Genomic DNA, 19,464 nt, shown 5'->3' on the forward strand with positions numbered 1-19,464 from the left:
GCCCGGCAGGGCCTCCTCCCCCTTCCCCAAGGGGATGGCGGTTAACCCCGGCGGGAGCTGCGGCGGAACTCTGGCTCTGCCAGCGGCTCCCAGGGGTTGGCTGGAGCTGGGAGGAGGGCGCTAAGGCTGCGCTAGGTTGAGGAGCCAGACTGTTAGGGTGCTTCAGCTCCAGACCGGCCGGAAGTTCAGGAAGTCCCGCAAAGCATCACCATGTCTTCTACCCCAGACACCTGCTATATTGAGGTGTAATACCTTCTTGACCCGTTTTAGCTTTTCCCAATCCCTTCCCTTTTGTTCTTTTCAACTCCTGTGAGTCATAACACAGAATCTTTAATTTTTAAGGATTTTAAAGTTGGAAATCTGCTTGGTAAAGGATCGTTTGCTGGTGTCTATAGAGCTGAGTCCATTCACACTGGTTTGGAAGTTGCAATAAAAATGGTAAGAATATGTTAATCAGCGTTTCTCTTGTACTTTGCAAGTAGAGAGGTGTACTATGTAAGATGTGACAAACTCCTTACCTACCAGTATTAATTATGTAAAGAATATAGTGCACGGATAACAGATGTTAATGCTAAGTTCAGCAACTGAGCTTAAGGACATTTTAGGAGAGCCTTAACCTTGCTTGAACTTTCTGTGTTCATTAATGTTCAGTACACCTGGTATATGTTATAATTATGCAGACTTGGAATTATGGGTAGATATCAAGTAAATAATTTTTTTATAATAATACATTTGGGCTGGGAATGTTGCTCATTGGCACTGCACCTGCCTGAAAAGCACAAGGTCCTGAGTTTGATCCCTGCTTGGTACGGGTGGGGGGGATAATACCCTTGTGTCAATTCTTTAACAATCCAAGATATTATTCTTGTTAGAAATCAGTCTACTACAAATAAACATAAGAAAATTAAGAATTACTGTTTAAAGCTATTGGGAGAGGAGAAAGGAAATTTGATTTTAAAACTTGGGTGTACATATTTGGACTTTCTTTTTCTTATGGATAAGATAGTTTTACTGAGAAGTTGCTTGAATTGAAAGAGGATGTTAGAATACCTTGGGCACACCCAGTTGAAATGTGGGGTAGGAGTTAGACAACAGTGTGCTTCAAAGAATACATAAAAGGACTTTAGACTATTTTAAATAAAGATGTACTTTGTTTTCAAAGTTGACTTTTAACAACTTCATATTTGAAAATTTATTGTCAACATTTAAGATTCTATTATTTTTAGATAGATAAAAAAGCCATGTGTAAAGCTGGAATGGTACAGCGAGTGCAAAATGAGGTGAAAATACATTGCCAGTTGAAACATCCATCTATCTTGGAGGTAAGGTTCAAGATTTTTGTTGTTTGTTTTGAGATAAAGTTTCACTGTATTGCCCAGTGTGACCTCAAACTTGTGATCCTTCCCACCTCTGCCTTCCCAGTAGCTGGGATTACAGGTAGTTGCCACCTGGCCCAGCTATGAGATTCATGTTTTATACAAGTAGCCAAGGAAACAGAATTTTTGTATATTGTAATTCATTACAACCTTTCACATTTCAGCTCTATAACTATTTTGAAGATAACAATTATGTATACCTGGTCTTAGAAATGTGTCATAATGGAGAAATGAACAGGTATTTAAAGAACAGAATGAAACCTTTCTCAGAAAATGAAGGTAAGCTTCTTCCTTTTTTTGGTGGATAAAATCCTACTTCTCAAAGTGTGGTTTTGAATAATGTGCTACTGTGTAATATTTAGTAAAGTTACTTCAATTATTTAGGCTAGAAAAGGAGGTCTTTACCTCCAAAATAATGTATGACTTATAAAGAATTCAGATGTTACAGAAATAAGAAATATGTTATCCTATCCCAAAACACATTTTAAATTAATGGTAGCAATTTACTGTTTACCTTTTAAATCTAGGAACTTTTAAAAATGCCACTGATGACTGTAGTTCCTTAATCAAGCACTAATAACTACTAAAAACATTTACTGTAGACATTGTGAAACATATGAGTAATGAGACCCCTTAAAACTTATCACTCAGTTATCAAAAACTATGGAATCATCTACACCCTTCTTACTCCCATAACTCAATTGAATATATATAAGTTATTTGATATCAAAACCAAATAAGGTTCATATATTGTCAAACTGAGTGATCTTGCCCTCTTAGCTGAGATTGCAGATAAGCTAAGAAAGATGGGTGCTGAAGAACTTTTGGTACATTTATATGTATCGGAGAATAATTCAGTTTATATGCATTTAGTTATAGAAATGTTTATATCCTTTAACTTAAATTCCGTTTTTAGAAGTGTATTCTGAGGAAGTAATACAAATTGGAAAAAAAACTCCACACACATATTGGTGGTGATTACTGTATTTTTCAGACTATTTTACAATTTAAAAGGACTTAGTGATGTTAAACAAGAGAATAAGCAAAGATATAATGAAAAAAAATGATCAGTTAATTCTCAACAAAGTTAAGAGACAAGGATAGAAGGAAATATGTGTATGATGTATGACTAATGGTTTCTGGATGTAACTCAGTGGTAGGGTGTCTGCCTAGCATGTACAAGGCCCTGAGTTCAATCCATAATACCTCCTGGAAGAAAAACTACATGTATGGTCATGTGTACATTTTTTGTGGATAGTCATACGTGTACACATTTTTGTATATAGTCACGTATAAATGTATATAGTTGGAAATTTTATATAAAAATGTAATGCCTAAAAAGAAGAGATAAAATAGAAAAGTGATATAGGCAGATAAGTCACAGAGAACAAGTATAAATATCCAATAAACATAGGAAAAGATGTTGAAATGCAATAGTAATCTGAAGATGCTATCCAAAATTATGACATTACCATTTTAAGTGGACACTACTTGATATTAACAAGGATGTTCATGAAACTGTAGACTATTTAAGAATAACTTGACAAGATATGAAAGTAGTAAATTTTTCTAACTTTCAACTCAGTGATTCTACATCTTGACTGAGATGACCATCATAGAGAAACCATATACATAAGAAAGCAAGCATGTATAAGAATGTTCATTGCTATATTTTTTAAGCTGGAAAAATTAGAAATGATCCTAATATGTATTAACAGCAATTAAATAAAATCAGTATCAATGTTATTGCCATAGAAATATTTGTTTGGGGAGGGCTGAGACAATGTCTTGCCATGAGGTTCATGCTGGCTTTGAACTTGAGGCAATCTTCCTGCCTCAGGCTCTCCAGTGCTGGGATTACAGCATGTATCACCATGTCTGACTGAAATATTTGTAAGAAATATTGTAAAATGGAGGGCTGGGGATTTAGCTCAGTGGTTCTGCTGCTTCTCAAGCTCAAGGGCCTGAGTTCAATCCCTGGTACCAAAAGAATAAAAAAGGAGATAAAGATAGTTAAACTGTATATTTTTATACAAATTTATATTTTAAGAGTATTTATTTGTGTGCCTATAAATTCTTTTTTGGGGGGCGGGGTATGGGTTTTTTTAACAATTGGTATATATATATATGGATTACCTATACAATTAATATTTACTTTTCGAAAATAGGAAAAAATGAAAACAAAGCTTATGAACATAGGGGAGGAGGCTTGAGGAGGGGAAGGGATAAAATAAAATTTATTTGAAAGAAAAAAATAACTTTATTGTTATGGACTTCTGGTTCCCCTTACCTTACCCTTACCTTGCTAATAAAATTTAGCTTCTCTTTTTTTTTTTTGGTGCTGGGGATTGAACTTGGGTCCTTCCACTTGCAAGGCAGGCCACCGAACCGCTGAGCTAAATCCCCGGCCCTAGCTTCTCTTAACTCTGTGTAAAAAGCTCATCGGTTTATTATATCACCAGAATAATATTTTGGTTGGTAAATCTAAGTTCTGAGCTATTATTTTAATCAGTGTTCTGGCATATGTACCTGAATTTCATAATGTATTTGAAACATTGACTCTTGGAGATTTTTCTCAGTGGTAAATTCTCTTTTGCACCCTCACAGCTCGACATTTCATGCACCAGATCATCGCAGGACTGTTGTATCTTCATTCTCATGGTATATTACACCGGGACCTAACACTTTCTAATCTCTTACTTACTCATAATATGAACATCAAGATTGCTGATTTTGGGCTGGCAACTCAACTGCAAATGCCACACGAAAAGCACTATACATTATGTGGAACTCCTAATTACATTTCACCAGAAATTGCAACTCGAAGTGCACATGGACTGGAATCAGATATTTGGTCCTTAGGCTGTATGTTTTATACGTTACTTATTGGGAGACCACCTTTTGATACTGATACAGTCAAGAACACATTAAATAAAGTAGTATTGGCAGATTATGAAATGCCAACATTTTTGTCAAGAGAGGCCAAGGACCTTATTCATCAGTTACTTCGTAGAAATCCAGCAGATCGTTTAAGTCTGTCTTCAATATTGGACCATCCTTTTATGTTTCGAAATTCAACAAAAAGAGATTTAGGGACTGTAGAAGACTCAATTGATAGTGGACATGCCACAATTTCTACTGCTGTTACAGTTTCTTCCAATACCAGTATAGGTGGTAGTTTATTTGACAGAAGAAGACTTTTAATTGGTCAACCACTCCCAAATAAAATGACTGTATTCCCAAGGAATAAAAATTCAAGTGAATTTTCTTCCGGAGATGGAAGCAGTTTTTGTATACAGTGGGGAAATCAAGAAGAAAGCAGTAACAGTAGAAGGGGTAGAGTAATCCAAGATGCAGAAGAAAGGCCACATTCTCGATACCTACGGAGAGCACATTCCTCTGATAGATCAAGCAGTTCTAATAGTCAGTCTCGAACAAAAACATGTGGGATGGAACGGTGTCACTCAGCAGAAATGCTTTCAAAGTCTAATAAAAGCTCAGGAGTGGAAGAAAATGAAGATAATGACAATATTTTCCATTTCTTTAAAGAAAAAACATCCAGTGGTTCTGGATCTTTTGAAAGACCGGATAACAATCAAGCACTGTAAGAATAATTCTTTCAAAAGTGTTTTCATTTGTACTAGCACAGATATGAAGCATCACCTAAATGAGGTTTACCACCAATTAGTGCCTTTCTAAAACACTTTGTTACTGAGGCACTTTATATAATTTTCTTATAGGAAGAAAATTAGAGTAATAATTTTAAAATATGGTTAAGATAATTTTTAAAAGCGTATGTTCAGCTGAGCATGGTGGCACATGCTCCTAATCCCAGCACTCGGGAGGCTGAGGCAGGAGGATCACCAAGAGTTTGAGGCCAGCCTAGGCTACATAGCGAGTCGGGGCCAACCTGAACTACAAAGTGAGACCCTGTCTCAAAAATCAAAACAAAAACTGTGTTCATGAGTGTGTTTATAGCATGTGTCTAATTCTTGATAATATTTAATTTCATTTTTATGTGGAGCAGGACTCCAGTTAAAGGCACTGTATATTTAGTCTGAACCCTAAAGTATCCTGGTAATAATTGAATAACTGTACACGTAGAGAAATAGAAGCTGAGCTTAAATGATAAGCAATAGTACTGTTTCTATTAGGAAAACTAATTTTTCTAGTAAATAAGATTTTTTTTTAATCTGATCGACTTATGATTTTTCTGCTTGAATCATGAAAGGGCAGTGACCATGTGGAAACTATCACATGCCACGGTCTTTTGGAATGTTAATTCAACAATTTAGAGATGATTTAACTATACAAATACTGTTTCTCATATTCTAAAATAGTATTCAGCTATCTTTTTTGTAATATTTTTACCTTAAACTGTTGCCTTGAGGCTGAAGATATAGTTTGATGGAGTACATGTTTAACAAATGTGAGGCCCTAAGTTAGATCCCCAGCATCAAAAACAAAAAAATTGCCTGATAAATTTTTATTAGTTTATGGGAATTTTTTCTCCCTTTAGCTCCAATCATCTTTGTCCAGGAAAAACTCCATTTTCAGACCAAACACCTCAGATCGAAATGGTACAGCAGTGGTTTGGGAATCTGCAAATGAATGGTAAGTTTTTGATGGAATATTTATTTATTTGCAAAACTTTTATTGGTACATTTGTGATATACATAATGATAACATTCATCATAGGGAATTTGTACCAGTACATGATATATCTTGCTGCTGCTTTTTTTCCCCATTTCCCCCCGTCATGTAAAAAGCTTTGTTTTTATTTTTCCTTCAGCTTTCTTTTTTTCCTTGTCTCCTTTCCTCTTCCCCCCTCCCTCGTTCCCTTCTCATTTGAACATTTTCTTCCCATTTCCCAGTGTTTATTGTATATCTTAGTCCTTATTTCCACTTACAGTTTCTCACACCAGACAAACATGCCGTGTTTAATAGATTTTTTTGGAGGGTACTGGGGATCAAACTCAGGTCCTTGCACTTGTGAGGCAGGTGGCAGAACCACTGCGCTAAATCCCTGGCCTCAATAGAGTATTTAATTTTAAATTAATGACCTAATTTTGACCTTATTAATGACTTAACAAGCACTCTAGTTTTCTATTTTCATTTTCTTAAGAAAATATTTCCCATAAATGTTAGTAAAGCTGTGTAAGTGATAAAACCATTCGCATATTTTGAATGGTTACTGTAAGTCAGCTGTTGTCCTTAAAACTAAATGTACATGATTGATTTATTAAATTCTCACCAAAAAAGGGGGGAAGACGCTGTCACAATCTGTACTTTACAGACGAGTAAACTATGCAGAACTCAGTCTGCGCATGCTACACAAATGTAGAGGAGCTAGCATTCCAACCCAAGCTGCCCTGACACAGAAGCCTTTTTCCTAAGCTGTCTGCTCTTGCAGCCTCTAGTGTAAGCACCTATCAGGGCACATAAAATAAGCAAACAGTGGTTTCCCTTTTTTAAATAAAATTTTATTTTTATAGTACATATTTGCAGTATATAATAATTACATTTATTTTGTGGAGTTGGTACATGTACATAATAAATCTTAATTTTATTTATATCACTTTCCCCTTCTCTCCCTCCTGACTTCCTCTGTCACTTGGTCTCTTCTTCCCATTTGCAAAGGTATATCTCCTTGTTTCCTATTTTTATTTTGTTTAATGTTTTTATATTTTGGGTTTCTCATATAAGAGAAACCATGCAATATTTAAGGTTGTGCCTGATTTATTTCACTTAACAAGATGTCAGAGTAAATCTATTTTCCTATAACTGACTCCCATGTATCCTGTATAGCAGAAGAGACCTTGTTTGGGGGTAGAAGCTGATATGGAAATTACAGTCTGCCAATGTGATCTCACACTAAAATATACAGCTACTAAAAACCTTTTTGTTTAAAACATTTTTTAGCAGCTGTCATCCAAGTCATTATAGATAAAGAGCGTGATCGTTAAACACTCCTCATTCATGAACATAACAGATTGGGAAATAATGATAGAAAAAGAAAAAACATATGGAGGGAGGAGATAGTTTTTAAGTATTGTATTACCTCACAAAGAGTGACTGTAATTTAAGCAGAGTTGTTATGTCAGCTCAGGAGACTATTCCTTTTTTTCAGAAGAAACGTAGGTAATTTTTAGAAGCCCAAAAGAAGATTAATCTTTTTTGTTCCTTGCTGGAGATATTTCAAGTTCATTTTGTAAACTATAAATGTGTCACAATTATCTTGCGCCTCTGTTGTGGTCACAGGTGTATTTCTTTGAGAATACAGACTTGTCTGAGAAATAACTTTGTTTGTAATAATGTAGTGCTGCTGTAATTTTTAAATATTTGATACAAAGTATTTTTTCATCATGGTGAGAGTGAGGGGATCCCTACATAACTTTTAAGAAAAAAAGCATAATACAGTTTTTTGAGTATGGAAAAATTACCTTACAGAGTTTTATATAATTTAATCATGCAAGGTCCTTTAAAAATAAGGTTTAGTAAGAATTTTTTAAAAATATGAGTGCCAATTCATGGTAATATTAAATAATAATATTAAGGCTACAGTGACAAGTTTTTTCCCTTAGCAGCTTTTCTTAAAATAAAATACTATAAAGGTATTCCTTTGAGATTGGTTTACAATGTCCCTTTTATGTCACATCTTAAACTACTTTTTAATTAGAAAAATTAGGAGCTCTTGTTTTTCTACTAGTCTTCAAATATGTATGTTTAAGGTATATAACAATGTTACAAAATTCATATATAATAAAATTATATATGCATATGACTAGTGGAATTAACACTACTATCTCTCATGTAGTTACACATGCCCTTTGGTAATAGAGGCTATATTTGACTCATTTAGCACAAATCCTGAATATAGTACACTATTGTTTTACTAGAATTTGTTTTTGTTTAAAAAATACTATCATTAGGCCAGGGATTTAGCTCAGTGGTGCCACTGCCTGCCTTGCAAGCGCAAGGTCCTGAGTTCAATCCCTGGTTAAAAAAAAAAATATATATATATATTCAGCACATTAGATGTAGCTTCTTAGTTATTTACTAAACTGTCTTTTTCTTTGTATATTGTAGCTCATTTAAGAGAAACTACTGAGCACAACAACGTTAGCCCAAACAGAGATTTCCAGGGCCATACAGATTTGCGGGACACATCAAGAAATGCCTGGGCTGATACAAGAGTCAGAAAAGGCTCTGGTGCTTCTGATAATGCACATTCTATAAAGCAGCCGAATACCATGAAATATGTGACGGGACTTTGTGGTAAACCCGAGATAATTCAGCAAGAACCTATTTTTGGCTTAGATCCTCTTTGTGAACAAAGCAAGACTAGGGGTATGGAGTCAACATTTGGTCATCAGAAACATTCGTTACGAAGCATTACATCTCCTTTGGTTGCTCACAGGTTAAAACCAATCAGACAGAAAACCAAAAAAGCTGTGGTATGTGTATTTTTCTTTTTTTTGTAAGTTTACTCAGGACCTTGCACGAGGCAGATGTAGTGACAGTGCACTAAATCCCTGGTAGTTTCTGAGAGTACATTTTTTAGTTCACTGTAATGTCCTTGGACTTTGGGGTATGTAACCTGATTAACTTATTTAAAGCGAAAAGAGGTAAATAATTACGGAAAGTAGCTCTTTTTTCATTCTAGCTTTTTAAGAATGGTGAATTGATACTCATAGGTTTTTATTTTAAATTATTGACTTAAAAATGAAAAATTACTGAATGAAGAGTATTTCGCAGTATTGGCTATAAACTTAAAATATTATTTTACCTGCAATTCCAACCAGTGAATTGATACTTTTTATCCCTTTAGTTTTTATTTCTATATGTAATTTAGTCTCAAAATGACAAATGAGAAAACACAACTTTTTTTTAAACAAAACTTTAAAAGGGCTGGGAATGTAGCTCAGTGGTGCAGCACCTGCCTGGCAAGCATGAGTCCCTGAGTTCAATTCCTTGTACAAAAAAAAAAAGATTAATAACTAAAACTATTTAAAGAAAAGATGCATGCACATTAAAAGTTTAAAATTTATCATGTGGGAAGTGGAAATGGTGATTGGTCCTGTTCTTCGTTTCCCACTTCACCCAGTCTTGCCTTTGTTTGGCTTCCTTATTCTCCACCCTACCTTCTGCTCACTGGTTATTATTTTACACTTCATTATATATCCTCAGCTTTGTACCTTCTGGCGCACAGTTGTGAACCATTATACCTTCAGTCTAAACTGCTGGAGTGAAGCAGCTGTTTTATTTTGACTTTCATATTCATTTCTACTATGGTTAAGTATTTTCTCTTAAGCAGCCTGTGTGTCAGAGATGTTGTAAACAAGAACATTTTTTTGTGATTTCTGTTTTTTCTCTAGGTGAGCATACTTGATTCAGAGGAGGTATGTGTGGAGCTTCTAAAGGAGCATACATCTCAAGAATATGTGAAGGAAGTTCTTCAAATATCTAGTGATGGGAATATGGTAAGGTCCTTATTTTATTATCTTGCCACTTCAAATCATTTAAACATTTGGCATATTGATTCATTTTACACTGAAATCTTCAAATTTGTTTAAAATCAGCTTTCCTAATATTAAAGTGTCTCTAGAATTCAAAAACCAAAGTAAGATGCTGAACATTTTAATAAATCAGTGCAGCTTTAAAAATAATTATAGGTCTCTTAAGTGAAATAAATTGGACACATATGTTTAAATATCACACTGTTTCTCTGGTGTGAGAAACTGAATGTGGAAATAAGGACTGAGATATATAATGGATGTTGGGAAATGGGAAGAAAGTATTCAAATGGGGAGGGGGAGGAGGGAGAAAGGAAGGAAGTAACAAGAAAAAAGTGAAAAAAAATGGAAACAGCTTTTGTACATAGGGAGCAGAGGGGACTTGAGGGAATGGGATAAAATAAAAATTATTTTTAAAATAAAAATAATTACAGGGCTGGGACTCACTGGTAGAGCCGTTTTCTGTCATTCACAAGGCTCTCTAATCCCCAACACTGCAAAATATAAATAAATAACTAATAAAACAGTGTAAAGTCTTGGCTTGAATTTAATAAGCAAACAAAACCCCCTACTTTTAGAGAGTATTTTAACATTTTTATGTTACACTTTTACATTTGAACCTTTTTCATAGTTTTTGGTAAAATAGTGCATCTTAATAGTGTCTAATTAGAAATCTTAAAAAAATTTTTTGGCAGATCACTGTTTATTATCCAAATGATGGAAGAGGCTTTCCTCTTACTAATAGACCACCCTTGCCTACTAACAACATCACTAGGTACAGTTTTGACAATTTACCAGGTATGTAAATTTACTAGGAAGTAAATTGAGTTAATAAATTTATATATTCATAAATTCTGTTCCTATTGATATGCTAGGTTATCCATGTCTTGGCTTTAGTCAGGCTGGTCATGTTCTTATACTTTGTGTCTGATGGGATTTAGTGTGCCTTATTAATCCAGTGTTTACCATTCATATTTTGTGTTATGCCATTGCTACTTTTTTTTTTTTTTTTAGGCCCTACTGGAGTTGAACGCAGGCAAGGAACACGCCATACTGTATCCCCAGCCCTTTTTAATTTTTTTAAAATTTTAAGACAGGGTCTCACTAAATTGACCAGCCTGCCTTTGAAATTGAAATTCTGCCTCAGCCTTTTGAGTAGCTGGTGTTACAGGCCTGTACCACTATGCCTGGTGTTCATTCCATTTATCTGAAAATAACTAGAATATTATTTAAATGTTACACAAATATAATTTATGCACTTGTTTAGTTACTAATCTGGCTAGAATCATGTTAAAACTATCAAGTGTCTAGTTTTAGACTTTTGAAATCATCGCTGTGATCTGGTTCAGCTTCTGGACATTATGAATTGGGGAAATAAGTACTTAAGACATCATTGAGTTAACTTTTAGAAATGAGAAAAAAATTTAACCCTGTTAGAAATCAAAACAGATAAAACTCTATGTCAATACTTTCCCAAATATTGAGTAATTTTTCTCCCCTTAGAAAAATACTGGAGAAAATACCAATATGCTTCCAGATTTGTACAGCTTGTCAGATCTAGGTCTCCGAAAATCACCTATTTTACAAGATATGCTAAATGTATTTTGATGGAGAATTCTCCTGATGCTGATTTTGAGGTTTGGTTTTATGATGGTAAGTATTATTTAGAAGTGGTATTTTTTCGTTTTGTTTATAAATAAATAGTATCATGTGTGTGTTTTTAATTCATAGAGAGTTCTTGAGATATTTGTAAATAAAACTTTATTTATATTTACCTGGCACAGTGTACTACATGTTAAATCATATTAACCAACGTTTGTCTATATGTACCTTCCTGTAAATAATTTATATATACATATATTGATTGCTCCTCTTTTCATTTTTTCTTTCCCCGGCCACTATTACTCTCCTTTTTGTATTAGCTCCAGTTTAATTGCATCAAGATTGATGATATACAAATTGCATGAATCAGCAGTATTTCTAACTAGAAACTCACATGGTCATTATACAATTATAAATGCGGCTAAAAATATTTAATGGACACATTGTCTAGATATTCTGTAGAGATAATTTACTTTTTGTGCTTGCTTCGGCAGCACATATACTAAAATTGGAATGATAGAGATAATTTACCTTTTAATTGAAGAGCTTTTAAGGGGTATATATGTACACTTATTACACAATAATATTCATCATTATAGTTGTCTCATCCAACTATATTTTTGTATAAGAGTGATTTTTAAAAATACCATAAATGAAAAAAAGTCATAAATATATCAGACATAAAGCCTAAATATTCCAAAAAGAAAAATGGATGGCCTATATTTATTGAATACTTTTGAGGGACTCATTTTATTAATGGTCAATAAATGAATATAAATGACATCTTGATCTGAGAGCCATTATTACTAGTGTGGTAATGAAATAAATTATGAAACAGCAGTTTTCCTGTGTTTTAGGAGCAAAAATACACAAAACAGAAGATTTTATTCAAGTGATTGAGAAGACTGGGAAATCTTATAATTTAAAACATGAAAATGAAGTTAATAGCTTGAAAGGGGAGATAAAAATATATATGGACCATGCTAATGAGGTACATATCTACTTGTAGGTTTTTTCATTACAAATTACATAGGTGAAATATTGACAGCACTCTTTTTTTGAAATAGGGTCATCGTATTTGTTTAGCACTGGAATCTATAATTACAGAAGAGGAAAAGAAGAGTAGAAGTGCACCCTTTTTCCCCATAATCGTAGGAAGGTAAATGTTTGAAAGTCTTAAGTATGTGGCTAAAATATACAGGGTTTTTTTGTTTGTTTAGTTGTTTACATTAGAAACATTCTTTAGTTTTATGTATCTTGAAAGCTTTAAGGGAATATATTTGAACATTGCTTTCTCCTGCAGAAAACCTGCTTGTACTCATTCACCCAAGGCTTTACCCGATTCTCCTATGGATCCAAGCAGCTCAGTGAGAGATGGACCATCTTTGAATAAATTGGTCAGGAGTAGTGCTGCTTGTCCCTCACAGGCACCAGTACTTAATCCTTCTGTAAGTAAATGTGTGCCATTTCTGTAGTTTAAACCTTTCGGTAATTGCTAGATGCCTGTCTTAATAAAATTAAAATGTGGGGAGATAAGAGTGCTGGCTTAGTGTGTATAGGTCCCTGGGTTTGATCCTTAGCACAAAAAGAAGGCTTTACTGTTTGTTTAACCATTACCTACCTCATATCAACCTCATCTCTTGCTATTTGAACCTCAAAGGCCTTCTTTACGTCTTTAAATAAAACAAAGGGCCTTTCACATGGTAGGTACTTGACCTATTAGCGAGGGGGGAAAAAGAAAAAAATCTATCAAAATGAGAACAACAAATATGTAAATATGTTTTTCTTTTCTACATTTTCATTGTTTTCAATAATGTGATTATATTTTAATTTTAAAATGTTTCTTTATAAGGGATTAGGGTGTGGCTCAGAGGTAGAGCATTTGCCCAGCATGTGCAAGGCTCTGTGTTACATTCCCAGCACCATTTTAAATAATGGTTTTTTAAAAATTACATAAAGCTAATTAATATCCAGTAATTTTATACTATTAGGTTGAATTATGAAATACTAAGGAATATATCTTCCTGTCCTTTACTGTTTTTTTTTTGTTGTTGTTGTTTTGTTTTTTGTCCTTTACTGTTTATAGGTAGTTACAGCTGAAGGACTTGGTCAGATAACTACAGCCTCAGGAACAAACAACTCTTCTAACAGTCCAAAAGATTGTCTTCCTAAATCAGCACAGCTTTTAAAATCTGTTTTTGTGAAAAATGTTGGTTGGGCTACACAGGTGAGAAGTTTCTAGGAAAGTGAATTTTCTCTGTGTGAATTTCTTTTGGTTTTCATGTACATTAGATAGTTACCCTCTCAAATTTATTTGTTTATTTTAATGACTCCTCCTTACCAGGATGGTTTTATAATTTTTTGTATTAATTATATCATTAAAAATATTGGCTTTTCAAATTTATAAGAAGCACTAGATATTGATAATAGATTATCTGTTAAGGCCTGGATGACCAATTTGTGACAGTTGGGGTTTTTTGGTTTGTTTTTTCTGTTTTAGTTTTTTTTTGGTACTGGGATCAAACTCAGGCCCCTGCACTTGTGAGACAGGCATGGCACCACTGAACTACATCCCTAGCCCTGATGAAACTAGACATAGTCTTTTTTAATTAATTAATTAATTTTCTCATTGAGTTTCTTGGTACATTTTAGGTATACAGTACAGTTACATTCCTCATTGGGATCTTGTATCTTTACATGACAGGTCTTGGTTCTCATTTTTTCCCCTTGTCCCTGCCCGCCCTTCACATCCTCACCTCCCGATTTACAAACACTTTCTTTCCATTTTTTCATTTTCTCATGTTTTTTTTTTCTTTTCCCTTATTACCTTTCCCCTACCCTTCCTACTTCCCCTACACCTTTAGCCCTTTTCTTCCTATTTCACATTGTCAATTATATCATTAGGATCTTATGTACCATTATAGTTTTTCACACCAGAGAAACTATTCGGTATCTTATTTGTACATGTGTGACTTATTTATTTCACTTAGGAGTATATCCTCAATATAGAGGGGTGGGTACCAGGGATTGAACTCAGGACCTTGCACTTGTGGCCAGTTGTTTTTAGGGTACAGATCATAGCTGGGTACAGGTGTACTTATTTGTAATCCCAGAATTCAGGAGGTTGAGGCAGGAGGATTGCAAGTTTGAGGCCAGCCTGGGGTACATACTGAGACCCTGTCTCAAAAAACTTAAATAAGGAATAGCAAATAGAGGTCATAATGATAGATAACTGATGAATAGAGAATTGTGTCCAGGGCATTTTATTTTATTTTTGTCATTGTTTTTTTGGTACTGTAGATCAAACTCGGTACCTTGCACTTGAGAGGCAGGCAGCGGAACCACTGAGCTAAATCCCTGGCCCATAGTTTTTGTTTTTTTGTTATGGGGGTCTCACTATATAGTTCATGCTGGCCTGGAACTATGCAGTCTAGGCTGCACTCAGACCTGCAGCGATCCTCCTACCTCAGCCTCCCTGAGTACTGGTGTGTGCCACATTTTAAATTTTATGAACTAATCTATATGACTAGAGTAACTTTAATCTGGCAAGGAAATTTTTTTATAAAGTTGAGTGCACATGCACTTCAAATTTACAGAATTTTTTTGTAGATATGAATGTACATGTATATATCTGCAAGCCTGAAACTTGGAGACTTTTGAGCATGGTACATGTGCTTTTACCTCACTAGTGAAGAGAGGTGCACCGAAGTACTTTATGGGAGTAGGTGATGTTGAGTACTTGACATGTGGCACTGTTTTTCGCATATACTGTCTAGTTTATCCTCCAGAATAACAGTGAAGTTGATGCTGTAATTTCTTAAAGATAGTGAAATTAGGACTCATAATGGTATGATGCTACTTATAAGTGGGCAGAGTCTAGGTTAAAGCTGTGTCTGTGATTCCAATGCCCATGGTTTTTGTTTTTTTTCTCTCATGTTTCTCTGTGTGGAGTATGACTAAAAGAAGTAGCTCCAAAGACTTTGATGTAACATTCTTAGCAATGGAGAACTTGAGACCTAAGGGCAGAGTTGCTTTTGTTAAGTCCCTTCTTGGTATGAAATTCTATGGTCAGAGCGGAAAAAACAAAACAAAACAAAACAAAAAACCCTATCAGATATCCAAACGTAAATTATGGGAAACAGGATTCATTCAGAATTTTTTGTAACTATTAGAAAAACTGTTAAATACTTTTTAAGAACCCCAGATCCTCTACTGTATAATCATCCTGATCCTTATTACTTTTCTAGCTAACTAGTGGAGCTGTGTGGGTTCAATTTAATGATGGGTCACAGCTGGTGGTCCAGGCTGGAGTATCTTCTATCAGTTACACATCACCAAATGGTCAGACAACTAGGTAAGTTCTTAAAATATGAGTCAGCCCTTTGCTATAATTTTGCTTTCTTGGCTTCTTTTTTTTTTTTTGGTACCAGGGATTGAACTCAGGTCCTTGTGCTTGTGAGGCACATTTAACCACTGAGTTAAATCCCTGGCCCAACTTTCTCTGTATTTTGAAGTAAATGATTTAATAAAATTACTGTCTTTTGCTATTTCTTTTCTTTCTTTTTTTTTTCTTTCTTTTTTTTTTTTTTTTTTGGTATCTGGAATCGAACTCAGGACCCTTGCACTTGGCGAAGCAGGCAGCGGAACCACTGAGCTAAATCCCTGGCCCAAAGTTATTCTCTTTTGATAGTCACGTTCTTTAAACTTTTCATTATTCTTAGCAGTTCATAGTCTTTTTAATGCATGATTTATGATTATTTGCATTAATTCAGGGAAATTGGTATGAATAATCCAGGCATAATCCACTCAAATTATGTGGTTAGATTCCATATAGCCTTTTCAGCCATAGCTTACTTTGGCCCTTAGTGTACCTGTTTACTTAAAAGAACACAGAAACAAACAAAAATCTTTAGGAGACGATTATTTTTCCAAATGAAAGGCTATACCACTTAAGGTAAAGTGATCAATGTTTGAAAGACTTTTTTGAATGTGAATAGTTAGCCTTCTATACAGAGGGTGCTTCATCCCAGCAGTTAACTAATAGAGATTGGAATACTTGAAAAAAATTACATATTTACTGAACACATGCAGGTTTTTGTTATTCCTTAAACAATATAGTTTAGCTGTTTAGGACTTTACAGTGCTTTAGTTTTTTAGGTTTTTTTTTTTTTTTTTTTTTTTTTTTTTTGTAGGTGCGGGGATCAAACTCGGGACCTTGCGCTTGCTAGGCAGGCAGCGGAACCACTGAGCTAAATCCCCAGCCCACTTACGTTGTTTTTGACGCTACAAATAATCTTTAGTTTATTTTGGTACTGGGGATTGAACCGAAGAGTGCTTAACACTGGGCTGTATCCCAGCAATTTTTAATTTTTGAGACAAGGCCTTACTAAGTTGCCCAAGCTGGGCTTGAACTGCAGTCCTCCTGCCTTAGCCTCCCAAGTAGCTAGGGTTACTGGCTAGTGATGACTTTAAAGTACAGGGGAATGAGCAAACACTATGCCATTTTATATAAAGGTCTTGAGCATCCTGGGAGTTTTGTATCCAGAAGACACCAAGGGAGAACAATATTCGTGCTGTATGAATGTGTTCCAGCTATCACACTAAAAATTAGGAATCTGGCCATAGCAAGAACCTCATTTAAACCATAACTTACTAAAAGAAGGAAGTACTTGCTTCTTAGCCTTTTGGCTAAGATCAGGTGTAAGAGGAAGGTACTGACAGTGCCGATCCAAGATGCTACTTCATATGAAGTTCGCCTATTGTAGTGGAAATACTTGGGGCAAATATAATTTGTGGCCATCTCTATTCATTGCTTTTTCGTTAAATATGCATATATGTAGCACCATCATTTAAAGAACTATATTTACAGTAAGAGGCTTTGTTAAAAGCATTTTCAAATGCTCTAGGAAGTGGAAAGATGCAGATAGAAAGTGAGTAACCCATGTTCACAGGGAAAATTTGAGATTTTTATTTACTGTGATCATCTGGAAATTTTTAGCATTTAATAATGCATTGCTGGGCCAGGGATTTAGCTCAGTGGTGCTGCCGCCTGCCTCACAAGAACAAGGACCCAAGTTCGATCCCGAGTACCCCCCCAAAATGCATTGCTAATGTATTTTACCTTAGTATTTTCTTTAGAAGTAGGGTCTTCATTTTAATGGAGAATCTAGTCATAGCTTGCTTTATAGATTATAGTGAGTTCAATATTTTTATCAAATTTTATTTTTATTTGAATGTTTAGAAATTGTCTTGGGGGGTGGTACTGGGAATGGAACTTAGGACCTTGCCAGGCAGGTGTGGCACCACTGAGCTACATCCCCGGTCCAGTTGGTTGGTCTGTTTGTTTATTTATGGTACCGGGGATCGAACTCTGGTCCTTGTGCTTGCAAGGCAGGCAGTGGCACCACTGAGCTAAATCCCCGGCCCCCAACTGTTATATTTTTAAAAGAAACAAATTGAGTATGTCCTCTTGATTAAGGTATCTACTACTCTTAATAAATAATTGTATAAAGTTTTCTTAAGGTGCCTGTTATTGAAGAATTACTGAAAAATATGCTTTTGGTACTCTTTTAAGAACCAGGTAATTATGTTTTTACCTTTTTCCTATTTCACTTAGGTATGGAGAACATGATAAATTGCCAGAATACATCAAACAGAAATTACAGTGTCTTCGTTCTATCCTTTCAATGTTTTCTAATCCAACTTCTACATTTCTTTGATTAAAACTCTTTTCAGATTATCTATATTTAATAAATAACTGATTGGCTTTCAAATAAAGTGATTCTTTTTTAATATAACTTCTTCAGAAAGCCTATTAAAGCAAATTTGAATTTATACCATGAAGAATATATGCTGAGAACAAAGTTGAATGAAATTTGAGTCGCTTACCAAATACGGTGATCATAAAGTGAAACAAGATATCTAATTTTGCTCTGAGGATGTACACCTGCAAACTTATTCTCCATATGTTTGTATTGTACAATTTTTTTTAGAAGCAAAAATCTAAATGGTGTGTGGTGTGTTTGTATTTTTACTGTTTTCCTACTCAGACATGTTGAGAATCATGGATAAAATATGCTGTAGTTTTAGAACTTTCTATATGTAAATAATATGTATTTATAAGTAACATGTAAACATGTATATTTGTTTTATATTTATTTTTGTAGCACCAGTGTCTGAAGAAACAATTCTTGTATTTTATAAAAAATAAACAATGATAAGTTACTTTATCTTTTGACTTATTTACTTTAAGATAAAGTAATATAAACTAAGTTTTTAATTTTGTTGCCTATTTATAAAGAGCCAATTAAATTTTAAAACTTAACTCTTTAAATATTTAGAATCATTTCTGGGGCCAGGGTTTTAGCTGTGGTTCTGCTGCCTGCCTTGCAAGAGCAAGACCCAAGTTTGATCCCCATACCAAAAAAAAAAATCATTTGTTTTATCTGAAAATATCTGTATATTTTAATGCTGAAGAACTTCATGATACAATTAGCATGAAAAGAATATTTGATAATGGAGCAGCAATTCCTAAAGATTAGACTACAACTCCTTAAATATGATATTGTTTAATGTTTCTTGCTGGTTTTTGTAATCAGAGTATTAGAGCTCTTTTTAGTAGGTAAGTAAACTATGTCACAGTTTTAGTACTGTTTTGCAGAATTGTGGCTAAGGCAATGAAAAGAAAAAAATAATTATAATTACAACATAAATTGCAGAGTTAAAATAGCAACCACCAGCACAATAGAAAAATGGACAGATAAGGAATAGATTGTTCATAAAGGAAGAAATCCATATGATAAACAAAAATGGAAATAAGCACAACCTCATTAAAGTTGGGAAATGGAAACGTTAAATTGGTTAAAAAACAACCTACAAACAGGAGATTCTCAGGTGTTGTTAATTAATATAAATGCTAATACAACAGTATCTTAGAATTAACATTTAAATTCACTGCTAATCTTTGGGGG

General features: G+C 34.4%; 1 protein-coding gene across 2 annotated transcripts in view; it reads left to right on the top strand.

Annotated features, from left to right (window-relative positions):
• Window positions 1–18,619, top strand: part of Plk4 (polo like kinase 4) — a 19,103-nt gene extending 484 nt beyond the window's left edge. Inside the window, exons 1-16 of one of the 2 annotated variants that reach the window (XM_033760019.1) lie at window positions 7–243; window positions 343–438; window positions 1,227–1,322; window positions 1,541–1,655; window positions 3,984–4,980; window positions 5,896–5,990; window positions 8,466–8,833; window positions 9,755–9,859; window positions 10,588–10,690; window positions 11,396–11,545; window positions 12,352–12,485; window positions 12,562–12,653; window positions 12,798–12,942; window positions 13,581–13,721; window positions 15,742–15,848; window positions 18,111–18,619. In XM_033760019.1, the coding sequence (XP_033615910.1) occupies window positions 211–243; window positions 343–438; window positions 1,227–1,322; window positions 1,541–1,655; window positions 3,984–4,980; window positions 5,896–5,990; window positions 8,466–8,833; window positions 9,755–9,859; window positions 10,588–10,690; window positions 11,396–11,545; window positions 12,352–12,485; window positions 12,562–12,653; window positions 12,798–12,942; window positions 13,581–13,721; window positions 15,742–15,848; window positions 18,111–18,213 (2,880 nt within the window). In that variant the 5' untranslated portion in view covers window positions 7–210 and the 3' untranslated portion in view covers window positions 18,214–18,619. Of the gene's footprint in view, window positions 1–6; window positions 244–342; window positions 439–1,226; window positions 1,323–1,540; window positions 1,656–3,983; window positions 4,981–5,895; window positions 5,991–8,465; window positions 8,834–9,754; window positions 9,860–10,587; window positions 10,691–11,395; window positions 11,546–12,351; window positions 12,486–12,561; window positions 12,654–12,797; window positions 12,943–13,580; window positions 13,722–15,741; window positions 15,849–18,110 lie in introns of those variants that run through there. The other variant, XM_010618854.2, reaches the window with a different exon arrangement.
• The last annotated feature ends 845 nt before the right edge of the window (window positions 18,620–19,464 follow it).

This window comes from Fukomys damarensis, unplaced genomic scaffold, assembly GCF_012274545.1.
Source record: "Fukomys damarensis isolate Sample0158 unplaced genomic scaffold, DMR_v1.0_HiC HiC_scaffold_38, whole genome shotgun sequence".
Classification (NCBI taxonomy): Eukaryota; Metazoa; Chordata; class Mammalia; order Rodentia; family Bathyergidae; genus Fukomys; species Fukomys damarensis.